The 16,049-nt window shown below is 45.0% G+C and overlaps 1 protein-coding gene across 3 annotated transcripts in view; it reads left to right on the top strand.

The window, feature by feature from the left end:
* Window positions 1–466: 466 nt before the first annotated feature.
* Window positions 467–16,049, top strand: part of CCDC9B (coiled-coil domain containing 9B) — a 46,198-nt gene continuing 30,615 nt past the window's right edge. For 2 of the 3 annotated variants that reach the window (XM_042882063.1, XM_042882061.1), the window contains exons 1-6: window positions 467–675; window positions 4,486–4,599; window positions 5,963–6,067; window positions 6,836–6,898; window positions 7,273–7,431; window positions 15,004–15,153. In XM_042882063.1, coding sequence (XP_042737997.1) covers window positions 655–675; window positions 4,486–4,599; window positions 5,963–6,067; window positions 6,836–6,898; window positions 7,273–7,431; window positions 15,004–15,153 — 612 coding nt within the window. In that variant the 5' untranslated portion in view covers window positions 467–654. The remainder of the gene's footprint in view (window positions 676–4,485; window positions 4,600–5,962; window positions 6,068–6,835; window positions 6,899–7,272; window positions 7,432–15,003; window positions 15,154–16,049) is intronic. The other variant, XM_042882062.1, reaches the window with a different exon arrangement.

Below are 16,049 nucleotides of genomic sequence, written 5' to 3'. Positions count from 1 at the left end.
GTTGAGGGCTTTCTGAGGGTCCCTCTTCCTTGACTTTGTGTCAATCATGGTGCTGGCTGACAATGTCCACCCCACAGCATCGCTTCTCCTCCCTTCCTGAATGAAAGACTCATTTTAAAAGTAGAGAAATAATTCCCAGAGAAGACTGAAAATAAAGAGAAAAAGGCAAATCTGGCTCTTGTTTTCCCATAAAGATTCATGCATGTACTCGCAGTGACAAGGTATTCAGGACCACAGATATTTCCCCAATTCCCTGCCAGGCGTGCAACTAGCCATGCATAGCAAATAACACAACCCCATGAATGGCCACAAAGCGAAGTCAAGCTGTTTGCCTGATCCATTTGTCATTGTTTGCCAAGCTTTCCCCACTTTGAATGAGGGCTTGTGGCATCAGGAAGTTAAAAGGAGTCAGGAGGGGGGAAAAGGGGGAGTGTTTCTTTTAAAAAGAGAGTGAGATTGGAGAGGAGGACACAGGCACTCAAAACCCTGTCTGTGCTTGGTATATTAGGCAGCCAGCGCTCTTGGCTGGGAGCCCAGACGAGGCTTTTGTAATCAAAACATGATCTTGTATGCTGTGCAACCAGTGCTGAGAAAGGCCGTCGGATGGCTCTCTTCTTTTAGCTCTGCGCTGGAATCTGCCGGGCTTTGCTGCTGATGTCTGACATGCACCGAGCGGTGAGTGCCGCCTTTGTGGGTCCCAGGAGGGCGCGGGCAGTGGGGTCCACACCCAAAGAGGCCCTGAAACAACTTGCACTTGGGGTGGCCTTTCGCTGGTTGGGGCTTTGTTATTTTTATTCCTCGCCTGCCTGCCAGCAGGCACCGGGAACAAACGAACAGTGCTGCGTCATGGGGGGGTGCCAGGATGTGGATGTGGGGTGCTGGGATTTCTGTGGCGATCTCTAGGGCAGGTTGTGGTGGCTGCTTCAGGGCATTGTACCTCCTGAGTGGGTGAGAACAGATAACAGAGACCCACGGAGCACTGGATATTGCCTATCCCGGCAAAGGTTGCAGCTGTCAAGCCAGAGGATATTTCTTGAAAAGAGCAGATGCGTTTGCTTATGCAGAAGAGTGTTAGTTAAGGTCTTTGCTCTTCTCTTCTCCTCCCTCCCCCCCACCTTCTGTCTCTCTCTTTCCCACTCTTGCTGCCTCCGAAGTCTCTCGCTGCAGAAGCAGACAGCTGTAGGAGCTTGCAGGAAAATCCTGCACACAGCACCAGCCTTGGGTGAGGCACCCCTCCAGCCCCTGGGGAGCTGCGCAGCATGTGTGTGTGCTGCCAAGCCATGGGCGTATGGCAGAGTGAGGTGTCGGCATATAGTGGAAGCACCAAGGCACTCGCTTCCCATTTCTCATCTTGTGCCATTTTGTTTGTGATAGAGAGAGGCCATTCTTTCCTTCTGCCTGGCTCTCTTGGAGGCATTGGGCTTTCTGATTCAAAGCCATCGCACGTCCGTTCTGCCAAAGCCATTTATAACTCTCCCGTCACTAACATACGGGCACCTCACTTCCCCGGAAGAGCTTTGTTCTGGGGAGGGCATGCTGCAGCTACTTGTCACCCCAAGCACCAGCTTCAGCAGGGGCTGGGGTGGCAGCTTCGTTCCAGAAGCAAAGAAGAGGGCATGTCCTCGCTATCAGCTGGCTTGCAGTGGCTGCTGAGCTAACGCTGACTTGGCTGAACTATACAATGGATGAGCCCCAGCTATCTTTTGCTTGCTAAAAGAGAAGGGCACAAATACAATCTCTACTGGAATTTTTAAATTCTTCCTGAGCAGGCAACCCTGTCAGCCCTTGTTCAAAGCAATTTGAGGATGAAAGGGGTGTGTTTGAGGGCATGCACTACTTTGATCCCACCCTCAAGCAGCCAACACCCCAGCATTCAGCAAACACCAAACCTGCCAATTTAGAGCTCACAGAATAGCTTCTGTTCTGGTAAACACAGGAATTCAGCTTTAATCAGGCTTGCAAAATGGCCATGAAAGTGTATCCACCCACGTGTACAATCTACTTGTCTGTCACATACCTGAATGATAGATGGCAATAGGAAAGTGCATTTCGTTCTCCTGCAGACCTCAACAAAATCCCATTGTCCAGCAGAAGAATGCGTGGGTGAATGTGTGGTTTAAATGTCCCTATTGTTCCACCTGAACACGAATGTGTTCCTGTGTCCTGGCAGAGCAGTCCTCATGAGGGCTCGTAAATCAGCACTGATAAAATACCATCGTGGTGATATGATTGGAAGTGTACTTGTGCAAACTGGTTTTCCTACCTTTCCCCTTTCTGGTTTGTGACAACATCTGCATCCATCCATCCCACCCCCTTCTCTGTGATGGTATCACACTTTCAACTTTTAGTCCCTCTCTACAAAGAACACTATGGCAGGGAGATTTCTGCCCCTATCTGTGGTCCTATTCTCTGCAGTGATGGTTAAGTTCAAGCACAATTCTTGCTCGATCAGATCTGAAATGTCATTAGCTCTGTTCTTTCTCGTGTAAAGCCTTTGAAAGGAATACCTGGCATTGCTGGGATACATAGTGATTCAGCAGCTGGATCCCTTCCTTTGAAAGCAAGTGTTGGCCATGTACAGCAGCAGATGATTTGCAGATTTGGCTCCCAGGAGCCCCATAACATTTTTGAAAGAGCAGTGATGCTCTGGCTAAATTCCTATATGCTACCTATGATTATTTTCTGCATTAGCATGGGCTACCAGGAGCCCAGTTTGCTGCTTCTGCACCAGCACAGGACAAAACCACAACATATCCATTACCAAAGGGCCAGCAGATCAAATGTGCCCTCATTCTCACCTGGTGTCCCATCTCCCAGGCAGCCGAAAGCCTTACAACATTAAGGAGATCATTCCTACAGCTCAGCTAAAATCCTGCTTTCTCAAATAGGCATAGGATATTCCCATGCATTTCTCATTTTGGTGAAATGCTAATCCCACTACATGAGAAACATGAAATCGAAGTGCCTAAGTTCTGCCTCGTTTGATTTACAGGCACATTGCAAACACACACATCTTCAGGAGGTTGGAGCTTATGTAAAGTACTGGATAAAGGGCTGGTAACATAGAGCAGAGTCAGAGGCTTTCCCTCCCCTGGGCTATTGCTTTGTGGTTTTACTCTTAGCCTTCAGGCCTTAGGCTTCTCACTTTGTTTTCTCTCAGTTGAGGAAGAGCTTTGTTTGACAGCACCTTTCTAGACCTCCAGTGCTCCAGTTTTTCCTCTGATGACCTAATTAGGACCAGGCAAAAGGTAGGAATGCAGGAGAAGCCCTCTATTCCCAGGAATTAGCCTTGCAAGTCCACTGGCTGGCTTGAGGTGAGACCCAGAGCAGACTGGCTGACATCACAGGCAGGAAGGCACCAGGGCATGGTGAGGGTCAGACCCAGATCCCGTGACCCAGCAGCCACGATTGGACAGTGACGTATCCTTCCCTGAAGGAGGTTGCACCTGCCATGTTGTGATTAATGAAGGAAAAACCTCTCCTGCCTGTACAGCTCTTCCCAGCCTTTGCTATTCTGGATTTCAGCAGTGGGGCTGATAGGATTACTGGGGTTTTGATTCAAGAAATGTCAATCAATTCTATTTGTGATTAAGCATCTATTAATGTCTGATTCTGGTTTCTGAGTCTGGGGCCCAGCTTTTTCCCAGCAGGTCCCTCTCAGTGCCCCTGGGGGCTCATTGGGAGCCAAGGTGCTCCAGGGCAGGCTCTGATGCCAGTCCTGACTGATCCAGACTAGGGATGGGACCAGGACGGTGGTTTGGGCAGCACTGGAGCTGCAAAGAGTGCTGGTGCAGGTGGGCTGTGCCTATCCCCAAGCCAACTTTGTCTTACTCAGCGCTCTGTAAGCAGAGGAGAGGGAATGTGAGATCTCTGCAGCATACAGATGCCATGCTGATAAGGAGAGTACAAAAACACTGTTTAAAAATAAACCTGTTGTGCCTTGGAGATCTCAGACTTTCTACCTTGCTCTTTGTGTAAACAGCAGGCAGAGTCTAGACAGTATGGATCACCTTGCTGCAGTGTGTTGATACCCATCAGCATTAATTTTCACTAGATGCTGCTGTCACTAAAATTCTAAAATCTGATTTCTTATCCCCTGTGATAACCAAGATGCTGTCTGAATGTAAATGGGGTACCCCGGGTGTGCCTGAGAGCATCTGAACTGAGAGCAGGCAGAGGTGTCATTTACTTTGTGTATTAAGTGGTGTGGTAACTCTGGAGTTATTGGCAGCCATCAGTGTGGGGCATTGCTTTTTCACTCCAGTTACCTCAGTGCGGAACAAAAAAAAAATGTTAAAGTAGAAAAGGTCAGTTCTGTCAGGAAGAATTCAATTTACAAGATGCAGTGTGCTTTTAGATGGAGGTCTAAAGGAGGAAATGGTGGGAAAAGACCATTCAACCTCCCCCCGCTATTTAAGCAGTAGCATCCGGTTTGTGTCCTGTCAGTGTGATCACCAAGAATAGCTTTGCTCTTTATGTTTTCAGGATGCCACTGTGGATGATGCTGTGCTAAGGAAGAAAGAACAGAAAGATGTTGAACTTGATAAGAAAATCCTGGCTCTACGGAAGAAGAATGAAGCGCTTATACGAAGATACCAGGTAAGACTGCTTGATTCTTATCTTCCTCAGCTCTGTTTTAGAGTCCTCACAACTCACAGCATGAAGAAGATAGTCAGCAATGGAGGGATGACTTTGTTAGATAACACTATTATGTAGGAAAGTGTTTGGGGAAGGTCAGCCAAACTCTGTTCTTTGCTATAGCTCCTCAGATTAGAAGCCAGGCTCACTGATGCTTCCCTTTCTGCTGCAGCATTTCTTCTCGCCCTACTCTCTTCCTCCATCTGAATCACAGCTTTCCCATCTCTTCATCTCATACACACTGTCTTCTTCCCCTTCTGTCCTTCCCTGTGCCTCATGCTTATTCTCCTGGATGAACAGAAGGTTGCATCCCTTACACATTTGAGAGCCTTTGTCTTCCCTCTTGCTGTCCTCACCCAGTCCGGGGTACTTGTATGGACTGAAGCTTGTCTCAGGCCAGTCCCAGTGTTTCTGTGAAGCTCACAGGAGAGAAAAACACCTCCTTTTTCTGTTCCTGGATTGATTGGCTTTGGCCAAGAGAGTCTACCCAGTGACCTGCAAAAGATATCCAGCCCAGCTTGTAAGAACTGTTCAGGGTGACATTGCAGTAACTTGGAGCTCTCTTTACGTTTGTTTACCCTTTTCCATGAGTGTCTGCATACAGCAGTGCAGACTTGAACAGCCTGAGCGTGCTACTGGAAGAAGGATCCCCCCTCCTGGCTTGCCTGGAATATTCTCCTGGCTTTTCCAATCGCCACTTGGCTTTGGGGGCTGCTTAATATTTGCTGGCTGCATGGGTAGTCTTGAGAATGGCAAAAAGCATGTTTTGTGTCTTGGACCAAGAGCCAGAATGTTCAGTGGTGCTCGAGGCTGGATCTTGCTTAAAAGACTTATTTCCTTTGATACCAGAAGAGCCATTCTGTACATTTTTTGATCATAGCAAAAAACAATGGTATCTAGTGAAAATCTATGGAATGAGTTGAATGTGTCAGGCACTCAGGGGAGAGGAACTCTCACTCTCATATTAAATGTTACTTTCCTACCTACCACTACTTGGCTTCAAGAAGAAGTTGCCTAATAGATAAGTAGATCACAGCCAGAGATGCCAGAGCAGGTCATTGGCCAGAGATGATGACCCCAGTCTGGCACAGAGACCCTGGCTTCTGTGCAGAGCCTTCCCTTTCTGCAGGCCAGGTGTGTTCCAGGCTCTTCACATGTCCCAGCTGCCAGTCACCCATTCCAAGGGCACACTGATGGATCACAAGTTGGTCTACTTTCTTTCAGAGCTGGAGCTGTGTCCATTTAGGAAAAATTCTAAACAGGAACTTTACAAAATCTGTGCACAGCCAGGTACAGGCCTATAACAAGAATATATCTTTTTCAGGAAATAGAAGAGGACAAGAAACGAGCTGAGCAGGAGGGAATGGCTGTTACCTCCAGGAAACCCAAGCAAGATGGACTCACTATTACCATCACCAAAGCTCACAATGTAAGTGAGTGAATGCCTCTTCACCACAAGCCACCACAAGCTTCAGTCCTGCCTCCATGAGCTTCACAAGTGGCGTTGCTGAAGGAGACAGCTTCCAGAGCAAAACTCTTTCAGGCATGGAACGTAGCTCCTAAACATTCCTATAAGGGCATAAAAGCTCAAAATGCCCAAAGTGTTTGCTGATCCACTCATTTCCAGCCTTGCCCAGGCACCTGTACCCAAGCATTCAGAATGAGCAAGCATGCAAATAAGTGAGTAAGTGAACAGTTACATTTGGCCCTGGATGATTCCCAGGTGTGAACACTGTTGCTATATATATATATATATATATATATAGGCAGAACATGTAAGATGTGTATGTGCTACATACACATTGGAGATATCAGGAATACATTTGAAGATAACCGCAGGCTGGTTGAAATCACGATCTTCTTAGGCTTTGTACTTGCAATTAAATAGGCCGTGGTTACATAGGGGTTTTGAGGCAAATGCTACAAGTCCCAGGCATCCTTTCTGACTGCATTAAATCTGTATGTGACAAACCTTATCCTCCCCTCCTGGTGGTGTGTGATCTGCTAAATCACCAGGCCAGTCCTGTGTTAGCCCCTGGGGGAAGCCCAAAGCCAGACTGAGCTGGCCCACCCTCATTCTGCACCATCAACACTCTTGGATTGTTAGATCCAAGCTAGTGCCTTGCTTACGTTGTCATGCCCTGGCCCTTGCTTTTCTCTGGAGGTGCTCTGTTGCACACATTTTTCTCTCATACAGGACCTGAAAGATGCAATTACCCAGACTGAACACTATGGACAAGATAGCCAAGCCCTCTCGATGGTGAGCACTGACCCTCGGGAGCCATCCTCTTGGCTTCCCAGGCAATCTCCATCAGGACATAGTCTTTTCTGGTCTAACTCAGACTGCTGCAGAAAGCGACAAAACTGGCTCTTTAATCTGAAATGTCAGATTTGTAAGTGCAAAGGATTTTCCATACCCACTGTAATTGTGGGTTTTGCTGCTGAGCAGACAATGAACCCCTTGTTCTGCAGGAATGTCACAGCACAGTGCCATGCACAGAAAGCTTTCCCAGGGCAAGGCCTACCACTCCATAACTGGTCTGCCCTGCTTATGTGCAGGTGTGTTTGGGGAAGGGGAGTGCACTGGTGAGCTGAGAGGCTTAGATTTGGTAACAGAAGTGCTTCATTTTCCAGGACAAAAGGGTGGTGAGTGAGAAAAAGAGCCCCTGCCCTGTGAGCACTGGATTTGGCATTGGCAGTGAGGAAGAGGAGGAGGAGGAAGCAGATCATATGTTTACATTCAGAATGGGGAAGCGGATGCAGCTGGCTGTTACCATGGACAACAAAGCTAAGGTGAGCAAGGAAGAGGATTCCTCTTACACTAAAGTCTCTGTCTCCAAGCCCTAAAGGGGCTTCTGTTCTTCCTCATCTGAGCTTTCTGCTCAGCGTGTCTCCCAGCGCCTTATCTCTGAAGGGAATAGTTCCCTTCTCACTCCTTTCCTCTCATTTCTTGCTCCCTCAGCACAGCCTCAGTCTTCACCTCAAGTTGCCATGCTTTGTTTTCCTCTCCATGTCCAATTCACTGGAATCAGCCCCTAGGCCTTGCTAAACCTCCCAGTGGTTCCACCCAGCCATGCACAGACCTTTCTGAGAGAGCACTGCTCACTTGGGTCACCAGCATCCCACAGGTTTAACTCTGTCACTGTGCCTGGAAAGGGGCCAACAACATAATTTCTCCCCGTTGCTCTATCTCAGAAAATTTTAAATGCAGAATAAAAACCAGAATTAAAAATTTTGTGAAACAGCAAAATTGAAAAAATTGAAAATGATAACCCATTTTTTCAATCAAAGGATCCTGGCGGCCTATCAGTTTTGCCAGGAACGATTTTGTAAAAGTTTGGCAGTTAGTATTGAAAGCATGTCCAAGGAAGTAAGTGCCTGTGTGAGCTTTACACTTTTATTTGCTTCACCTCTGGAATATCCTAGAGGAGTGACCATGTTCTTGCTGGAGTTATTGGGTTTGGCCACTGATAAATAGAAACAAGGATCAGAAATGCCACAGTAATTGGAAATTTGTATTATCTGCATGCACAGATACACGCATGTGGGAGCACAGGGAAGCTCTCTACTTAGTGAGTCTCTGGAGGGAGATTATTGCTGCGATTGGAACTTCTTCACACCATTTGATAAGTCCCAAAAGAGTACAAGAAGCAGTGTTATCCTTTTCTTGATTAGCAATAAGAAGATACCAGTGAGATACCTGGAGACGCAATGCCGTTTTTTGAGGACTGTGTTGGTGTGAAGGGGATATCAATCCTCGGCCATCCATACCAGAATGGATGAGATCAGCCCATTCCTCTTCACAGCAGCACAGTGAAAAGGAAACAGTGGCAGCAAATGTTGCTCCCCTGGAGCCTCTTTTAGGCACAGCAACATGCTTGGCCCAGAGAATCAGAGAGGGCTTTTTTGAAGGGAGGTCCAAGCCAAAGACATTTCCCAGGGTAATAAAGTGAAACCTCACCCTTCCTGCTGCCCGGGAGGTTTAGGGTAGGAGTGCTGAAAACCTTGGCTGTAAACAAAAGGAAGAGAGCCATTTACTCCATCTGAAGCAGCTTGAAAATATTTTTCCAATTGTGTGCCTTGTTTCTCCCTGACCTAGCTACCATTTCTTTCCATGAAGAAATAGGCCACAAGCACTGCGCCATTACAAAGTCATTATATGTTACCTTGAAGGAACTGAGTCATTTTGGAAATAATGTACCTTTCGTAATGAATTTTCAGGAGAAAAAGAATGAAGTCTCTCATTTCCTTCATTCCAGATAGATAACCAGTAGTGTGAACGTCCCTTTCAAAGAAAATCACATTCCGTAAGAACCAAACCACCTTCTGATATAAAAGAAATGCTTTTCTTTTTTTTTTCTCCTAAGGATAGAGGGTACATAGACATCTAACCACCTTCATTACCAAGTGAATTTATCAGTGAAATATTTGAGAGTTTACTCCAAGGTTTCTCATAGCCATGTAACTGAGGAGGCAGGGAGGGAATGACTTATATTTGAAGCAATTATATTTGCAGAGTGAAAGGCTCTCACAGACAGCCTAAGTCTCCTGGAGCCCTTTCCTAATCTACAGCTCAGAACTCAAGTCTTAGATGGGGATTTATATTAGCATTGAACACTGGCAGCTATATCATTTTGCTACCTTAAACTCTGTACCAGTGTTTTTCAGCATAGCCAATGAATAGACCTCTGAGATTTTTCTTCTGGAAATACAGACCCCTGTATTTCCTATATATTCTTTTTCCTGACAGCCCTTCAGATGGGCATTTTTAACACTACCTTTGCAATCTACTTTTGCATGCCTCTGTCACAAGAGGGGCACTTCTCAAATTACGGTTTCAATTACACTGAACAACCACTGCTTTCCATTTGGGCCCCTCTCTTTGTTCCCATTGGCTCTGCATGGGCTCTTCCCTCATCTGACATCCCTCGCGCTGGGAGCTAGCCCACTGACGGCCAAGATTTCCCAATGTGGTACAAGTAATCTAGGAAACCACTGGTATTCTTAAAATAGTGAACAAGCAAAAAATGTGTTGGCATGTTAAGCAGAATGTGCCTTCAGGCAACCCATCTTAGCTAAAAATAACATGTGGAGGGAGGAGGAAAAGATATTTCCTAGAAAAGCCAGTGGTCTCCCACTCCTGTTTATGCCCAGCTATCACAGATCTGCTAAATAGGTATTTCCTGTATGAGCCTCTCAGGCTTCTCTGCCATCTGCTCAATAAACTGCGGGGTTTAATGGCTCTGCCAACATGCCAACTTTCCTACTGTGATTTTTATTATCTAATGACCTGTAAATCCAGTAACACACTTTGGAGCATCAGTCTCATCCACAGAATTTGGATACAAGCTCCTCTGCACTGTTTTTTTTTAGGTTTTTGGGCAGAGGCTTTGTTGTTGTCTATGCTCCTGGCCTGTATCCATCCTCAGGAAGGACCTTCCCAGGTAGCAGGTGGCAAAGCCAGCTTTCAACCATACCCACCTAGTGCTCAGTATCCCTGGGAAGAGTTATTTGTGACCATGTTATTTGTTCAAAGGACAGATCATTGCCACCTGAATACCTAAAAGAGCTCTTGGGTGTGGCTAGAACTAATGCTTGAGCTTGCTATTATTCTGCTTGGCCATCACTGGATTTACTTTCTTAATATAAAAAACATTAACTAGTATGCTAAACATCTCATTTTGATTCTTTGTTTAGGACAGGACAGCACAGATCTCCAGTTCATTAATTAACCTCACCAATACAATCTGATATTACTGTATATTTCTGCTCAGGGTTTGAAGGAGGGAAGATGTATTATTTTGAGTGTCCCAGGAAATGCAGGATTATACCTGGAGCAAGGATATTTCTTGGGAATAACGAAGTAATGTACCGCTTCAGCACCAAAGCAACTACCAGGCTTGAGCAATTCAGAGGTTCCAAAGCAAAGTCAGACTGTATTTGCAGCCTCTGAATCATGCTAGAACGAGGGCAGGGAGGCAGGACAGCAAGCAGTTCAGTGCTTGTTCTGCAAGGCGTCATGTATCCTGCAGCCTTCAGAGGTTCCCAGCAGCTCTCAGCTCTTCCCCGGATACATTAGTCATTCAGGATTCAGCCTTATTCTGAAGGTCTAAACTGAGTAATTCCTGTGATTCCCAAGAGCTTTGCTATTATAGTGGGAGAATGCCATCTCTGCCTACTGAGAAAGCAGCAGTGCATTGCTTGGTCTGCAAAGTTCCTTAGTAGCAGTGGGCAGCTTCCTTGGCTTGAGGATTGATGCCAGGGAGGCAGAAGCTGAGAAAAAGAAAGAGATTCTTTCACAGAAAATTTTTTTACAGATTGCCTCAGACAGTTGCCCAGATTTCTGTATGGACTCCTCCTCCCAACAAACATAAGTGTGGAACAGGTTTTAAGAAGAAGACAAGGTGCTGTGGGAGGAGAAAACAGATAAATCTGTCTTGCACACATATATTCCCATAGCAGGGATGGCTGATTTCATCCCTTTTGTGTCTCCACTGGCATTGCTGTGGTTAAGTTGTGGACCAGTAATATGGGGGCCTCAAAAAGCTGCTAAGCACTTTTCTTCCATGTCTCAAGGCATAAGAAACTCTTCAGTTTCCCTTATAAAGGGGAATTGTGAAGCACACACAATGATGTTTTCTACTTCTATCCTCACTAGCTGTGGGATCATGTTTCAATAGGAATGCTTAGGTTTTCAGAGCAGCTATCAAGATTTTGTTTTTCACTTCCTTTTCATTGCAATGGGAAATGTTTGTTCATGTATCTGGAAGACACGTTTTGTTAGCATATCTTGGCAAGCTATTGAATAAGAGATAACTGTTTACGTAGTCTGTAAAGGAAGAGTTAAATAAAACTTCTTTTTCCCGTGTTTATCACAAGATAAGAACTGAGTCATTGCCCATTAGTATTGAACAGTATATTCCTAAAATGACCATGTTAATTCTGTGTTTCTGAAGTCATCTCAGCACAACTGCCAACGTGGGTGAGACCACAGAACACTAAGAATACTACTGTGGCTGCAGATGTTGCTCCATGAACCCAAAGGGGATGGTGAGAGAGATTTATAGATTCAAATGATCCAGTCCAACTCTGTGGTCTGAAATACAGGACCAAGATAGTCTATCAGGTTAATTTTTTTACCCATATCCATTAGTACTGATTCGCAGTAGCATGAAGAAAAGCCACATTGGCTTCTTTGACTGCAAACAGGAAGCCTGTGCTGACCATTCTAATTCTAGTCTCAGTTTCAGTGATATTTAGGAATAAAATACATGAATTACAGAATATGAAAATGATTTGAAGTATTATTTTAGTTTTAAAGCATCCTGTGTCCTAATCGGCCAATAGTTCCAGCAACAGAAATATGTCACCTCTGGACATGATATGACTCAGTCATTCAAAAGCAGGTGACTCTTAAAGGCTAAGACCTAACCACTATGAGCTTTGGGGCTGTCTGACCCTGAATTCTGGTCTGTACTATCTATCTAGCTGTTGTTGTATAAAAGCTGTGCACTGAACAAAACAGAGAAAATACTTTGCATTTGTACACATGAAGTTGTGGATACATGCATGTACACACCTAAACAGGTTTTACTTCAAACTTGAGGCAATCTAAAAGCTGGAATACAATATTAGAACCCAAACTATTGTGGGATGGGACATCTGGAGGTCTTCTAGTTCTATTCCCTGCTAAAAGCATGCCTCTACTTCACAGTTATCTTCAGTTGCTCAAGGCTGAATCTAGTCAAGTTCTGAACCTCTCCAGCACTGGGAGACTTCACAACTGCTTTAGGCAACAATTTTCAAGTGTTTGACTACTGCCACTGTGGCTGCTTGTGTCACAGAATCACAGAACTGTAGGGGTTGGAAGAGAACTCTAGAGATAATGTAGACCAACCCCCCCTGCCAAAGCAGGCTCCATACACCAGGTTCATTGCACCTTGCCCTTTGAGTACATCTGAGAGAAGTCTGGCAAATCTTTCCAACAGACTAAGGCGAAGAAGGCCTAGATACTTTTTTCACTTCTGTGGCACTAAGTTGCTCTCAATATTTTGCATCCCAGGCCAACATTTTTTTTGCTGCTGATGTACGTACAGAAGTCCTTCTTGCTGACTCGTCTCTCACTGGCTTCAGTCCCAGCTGAACTTTGGCTTTCCTAACCCCATCCCTGCATCCCCAAGCGCTGCTAAAATATTCTTCTTTGGGAGCCTGTCCCTTCTCACCTCCTACATACTCCCTTTGCACATTTAAGTTCAAGCAGGAACTCCCTTCTTGTGTCTTACCACACCTGCGTTTTCTTGCACAACAGGAAGTCCTTAATTATATTCTTGAGCTTTGTCTATGAAAACCAGTCAGGTCTCTTGGGCTCCTTTCTCCTTCAAGACTGTTTCCTCAGGATCCTGTGTACCAGCTAGCCAAACAAGCCAAAACCTGCTCTCCTGAAGCCCATAGTCTCTGGTCTGCTGCTTGCCTTCATCACTGCTCTCAGGCTCATAAAAACCAACATCCTCTGATCACTGATGGCTGCCTAACCACGGTAGATGCTAGGACAGTTGTACTCTATATTTAAAAGATTGCCTGTTTTCTTGATTATCAAATTTTACTCTCTCAAGAAACGAATTTTGGCATCTCTGGGAGTAGCTCATGGACGTCTACTCAGTTAATGGCAGCTGTCAAAAGAGGAGGCTGCACTGACACAAACATGGAGAACAACACACAAATACTAGAAGTGCATTGAGCAGATTCGTAGCAGATCCTTTGGACACAAGCCATGACTTCAGTTATTTCAAGAAAAGCAGAAATAGCTAGAGTGCTACTAAGCACGGCAAAACTTGCTAGAAGCTACAGCTAGAACCTGAGACCAGAGCTCAAGGGAACAATGCCAGAATATCCATAGGACTCTGGCAGTCAGAAACTAAAGCAGTACAGGGACCCACTCCTTCACTTGAATGCACTGAATTAACTCAAGAACACTCTCTGCTGAGATAGCAAAATTACACAATGCAAAAGCAGAATCAACACGAGGCTGCAGGTCTGATGCTGAAAATATTCCATGGCCTTCAAAACTTGTATCACATTTTAGGAAGCGCAATGACTGGATAAGCAATAAAAAACGTCTTGCTTATGGAGGCTGTCTACACTAAGGCTACCTCCATGCTAACATCTGCACTTCTAGCAGAGCCAAGTGAAGATCAGACTAATGCAAGACATCTTGAAATCATATTTCATGGCAAATTCATAAATGTTTCCAAGACTTCTATACAAATCTGAGGTCAGTGTATTCTGTTTGTTTTTGAAAACAAGTTCATAGCAACAAAGAGTTCCCATGTTTCACAGCAGTTTTCTAGGAGATTTTGAGATCCTTTGAGATTTTGAGATCTGTTGAAATCAAGCGTCTGGTATTTGCAGAAGTCCAGGGAGAAAATCAGAAGAAAATATACCATCCTTTAGAGAGGGATGCTTCCAAGGGGCGAACCCCGATAAGATCAAGCGGAGAAATCATTCAGATGAAGAGAAAAGGAAGAGCTCAGAGGTAAAAATGGAGATGACTCAGTGAGTCTTGCATTTCCCTGCCAGGCATAAACAAAAAAAACACACAATGGAACCAAAAGATGATACTTTTAAATGAGGAAAAAATATGTATATTTGCACAAAAGATGTACTCATTTTGTGGAAGTGATGGCTGAGGGCACTGGCAATGGCTCAACTGGCTACAAGGGTAGTTAACAAAATAAGAACCAGATGTAAATCTGTGCATTAAAGACATGAACTGATACGAACAGCTGGAAGTAATATCTGAAAGGGGTAAACTGCCCTCGTTTGAGGATTTACGGGTCTGTTTTCTAAACTTTTCTTCTGCTGAATAAGTTATTCCAGAAATACAGATGCATAATGATGGTAAAGATGACAAATTATCAAGGATTGGTGCACTTCAGAGCAGTAGCTGCTTTGCAGACAAGAGTGGAGAGAACACCACTATTTCCCTTCTATCTCATCCTACAGGTTCTGCTCCAACACAGCCTCACATTTTTCTGAGACATGTTGTTTGGTGAGAGGACAATTTCATATTTGTTTCAAAGACAAAAATGGGAGCTGGTTCACCTGTCTGGATTTAAAATATCATCCTCGATCATGCTGTGAAGGGTGACTAGGGTAATCCCACCTTACCTACTGGTATGCGCTCAGTTAAACAAGGCTATGTAATGTTACATATCCCTTAGAGAATCTAGGGTGACAGCTTTACAAACCAAGAAACCTGGCTCATGTTTGTGTTCTGTCAGACCAAGATCCTGTGCAATCTGTTTACAGGAAGGGAAATGCACAGGACTAATGGTGATGTTGTTAAGCTCATTCTGTCTTTTCCAGGGCAAGCGAATTGTCAGCGAGAAATGCACTGAGTGCTTCCCTGGTCCAAGCAGGATGCCAGACCTGAGTGAAGAAGAAACAGACCACTTGGTGGCTTTCCGCCGGGGGAGAAGAATGCAGATTGCCATCACCATGGATAACAAGGAAAAAGTAAGTACACTGTGAATGCCTGGGTTGCAAACTGTCAGTGGCATCCAGCAGGTCTACTGGTTGAGAAGTGACGTGGACAATCCAGGAGCTGGCACAACAAAAAGACATTGGGCGAGACTGTATGTTAATAGTATGGAATTTACCATATAAAATTCTCTGGTTTCGATAACTGTGAAAGAGGAAAGGCTACAATTCTTTTTCCATTCTCTGTATTCACAGCTACAGCTAGCAGGCTCTGAAATACACAGGGTCCCTAAGAAATAGCATATGCTATATGTTTTAGGAGGATTGATGAAAGCATTGCCAGATATGTGACATGAATCTCACAAATGACTCCTGCCTCTCCTACCACCTTCTTTTTAGGGCCATACAGCAGACTGTGAGTCAAAGGCCTTGACACACAGCACAGCTTAAAAGTTGACAGAGCTGGGCAATATCTGCTCCTAAACCTAAGTCCTGTGGCCTCGCCATAGCCTACTGGGTGAACAGAATGAACTTTGTTGATCTTTGAAACATATTTCAAATACTTCCTTGCAAATACCTTCCTCTTTACACACACAGAGGCATGTGGCATTTTCCTATTCAAGAGTTTGCTCAGATAAGTAAGAATGCCTGCAACAAACAGGGTCAGTAAGAACTGTGAAGGAAAATAACATGTAATGTAGCTGCCAAACACACCCAGGAACACTGGGAGACCTATGAAGTGCCATCTCTGGGACAGCAGCCACCCATTTGCTAGTTGCCTACATTAATCTTCAGCTTCTCCTCCTCCTCAGAGTTTCCTTATACTCTGAAAGACCGTGAGCTTCTTTCTCATGACTACCAAGCAGCTCTTTGAGTGCCATCAATCTCATATTGACCACTAGTGCCTAGTGATTCATCACAGCTTCACACTG

Source organism: Lagopus leucura, unplaced genomic scaffold, assembly GCF_019238085.1.
Source record: "Lagopus leucura isolate 7727_CA_CO unplaced genomic scaffold, USGS_WTPT01 Super-Scaffold_100033, whole genome shotgun sequence".
Taxonomy (NCBI): Eukaryota; Metazoa; Chordata; class Aves; order Galliformes; family Phasianidae; genus Lagopus; species Lagopus leucura.
Note: the sequence above shows the minus strand (reverse complement) of the source record. Positions and strands in the feature narration are given on the sequence as shown.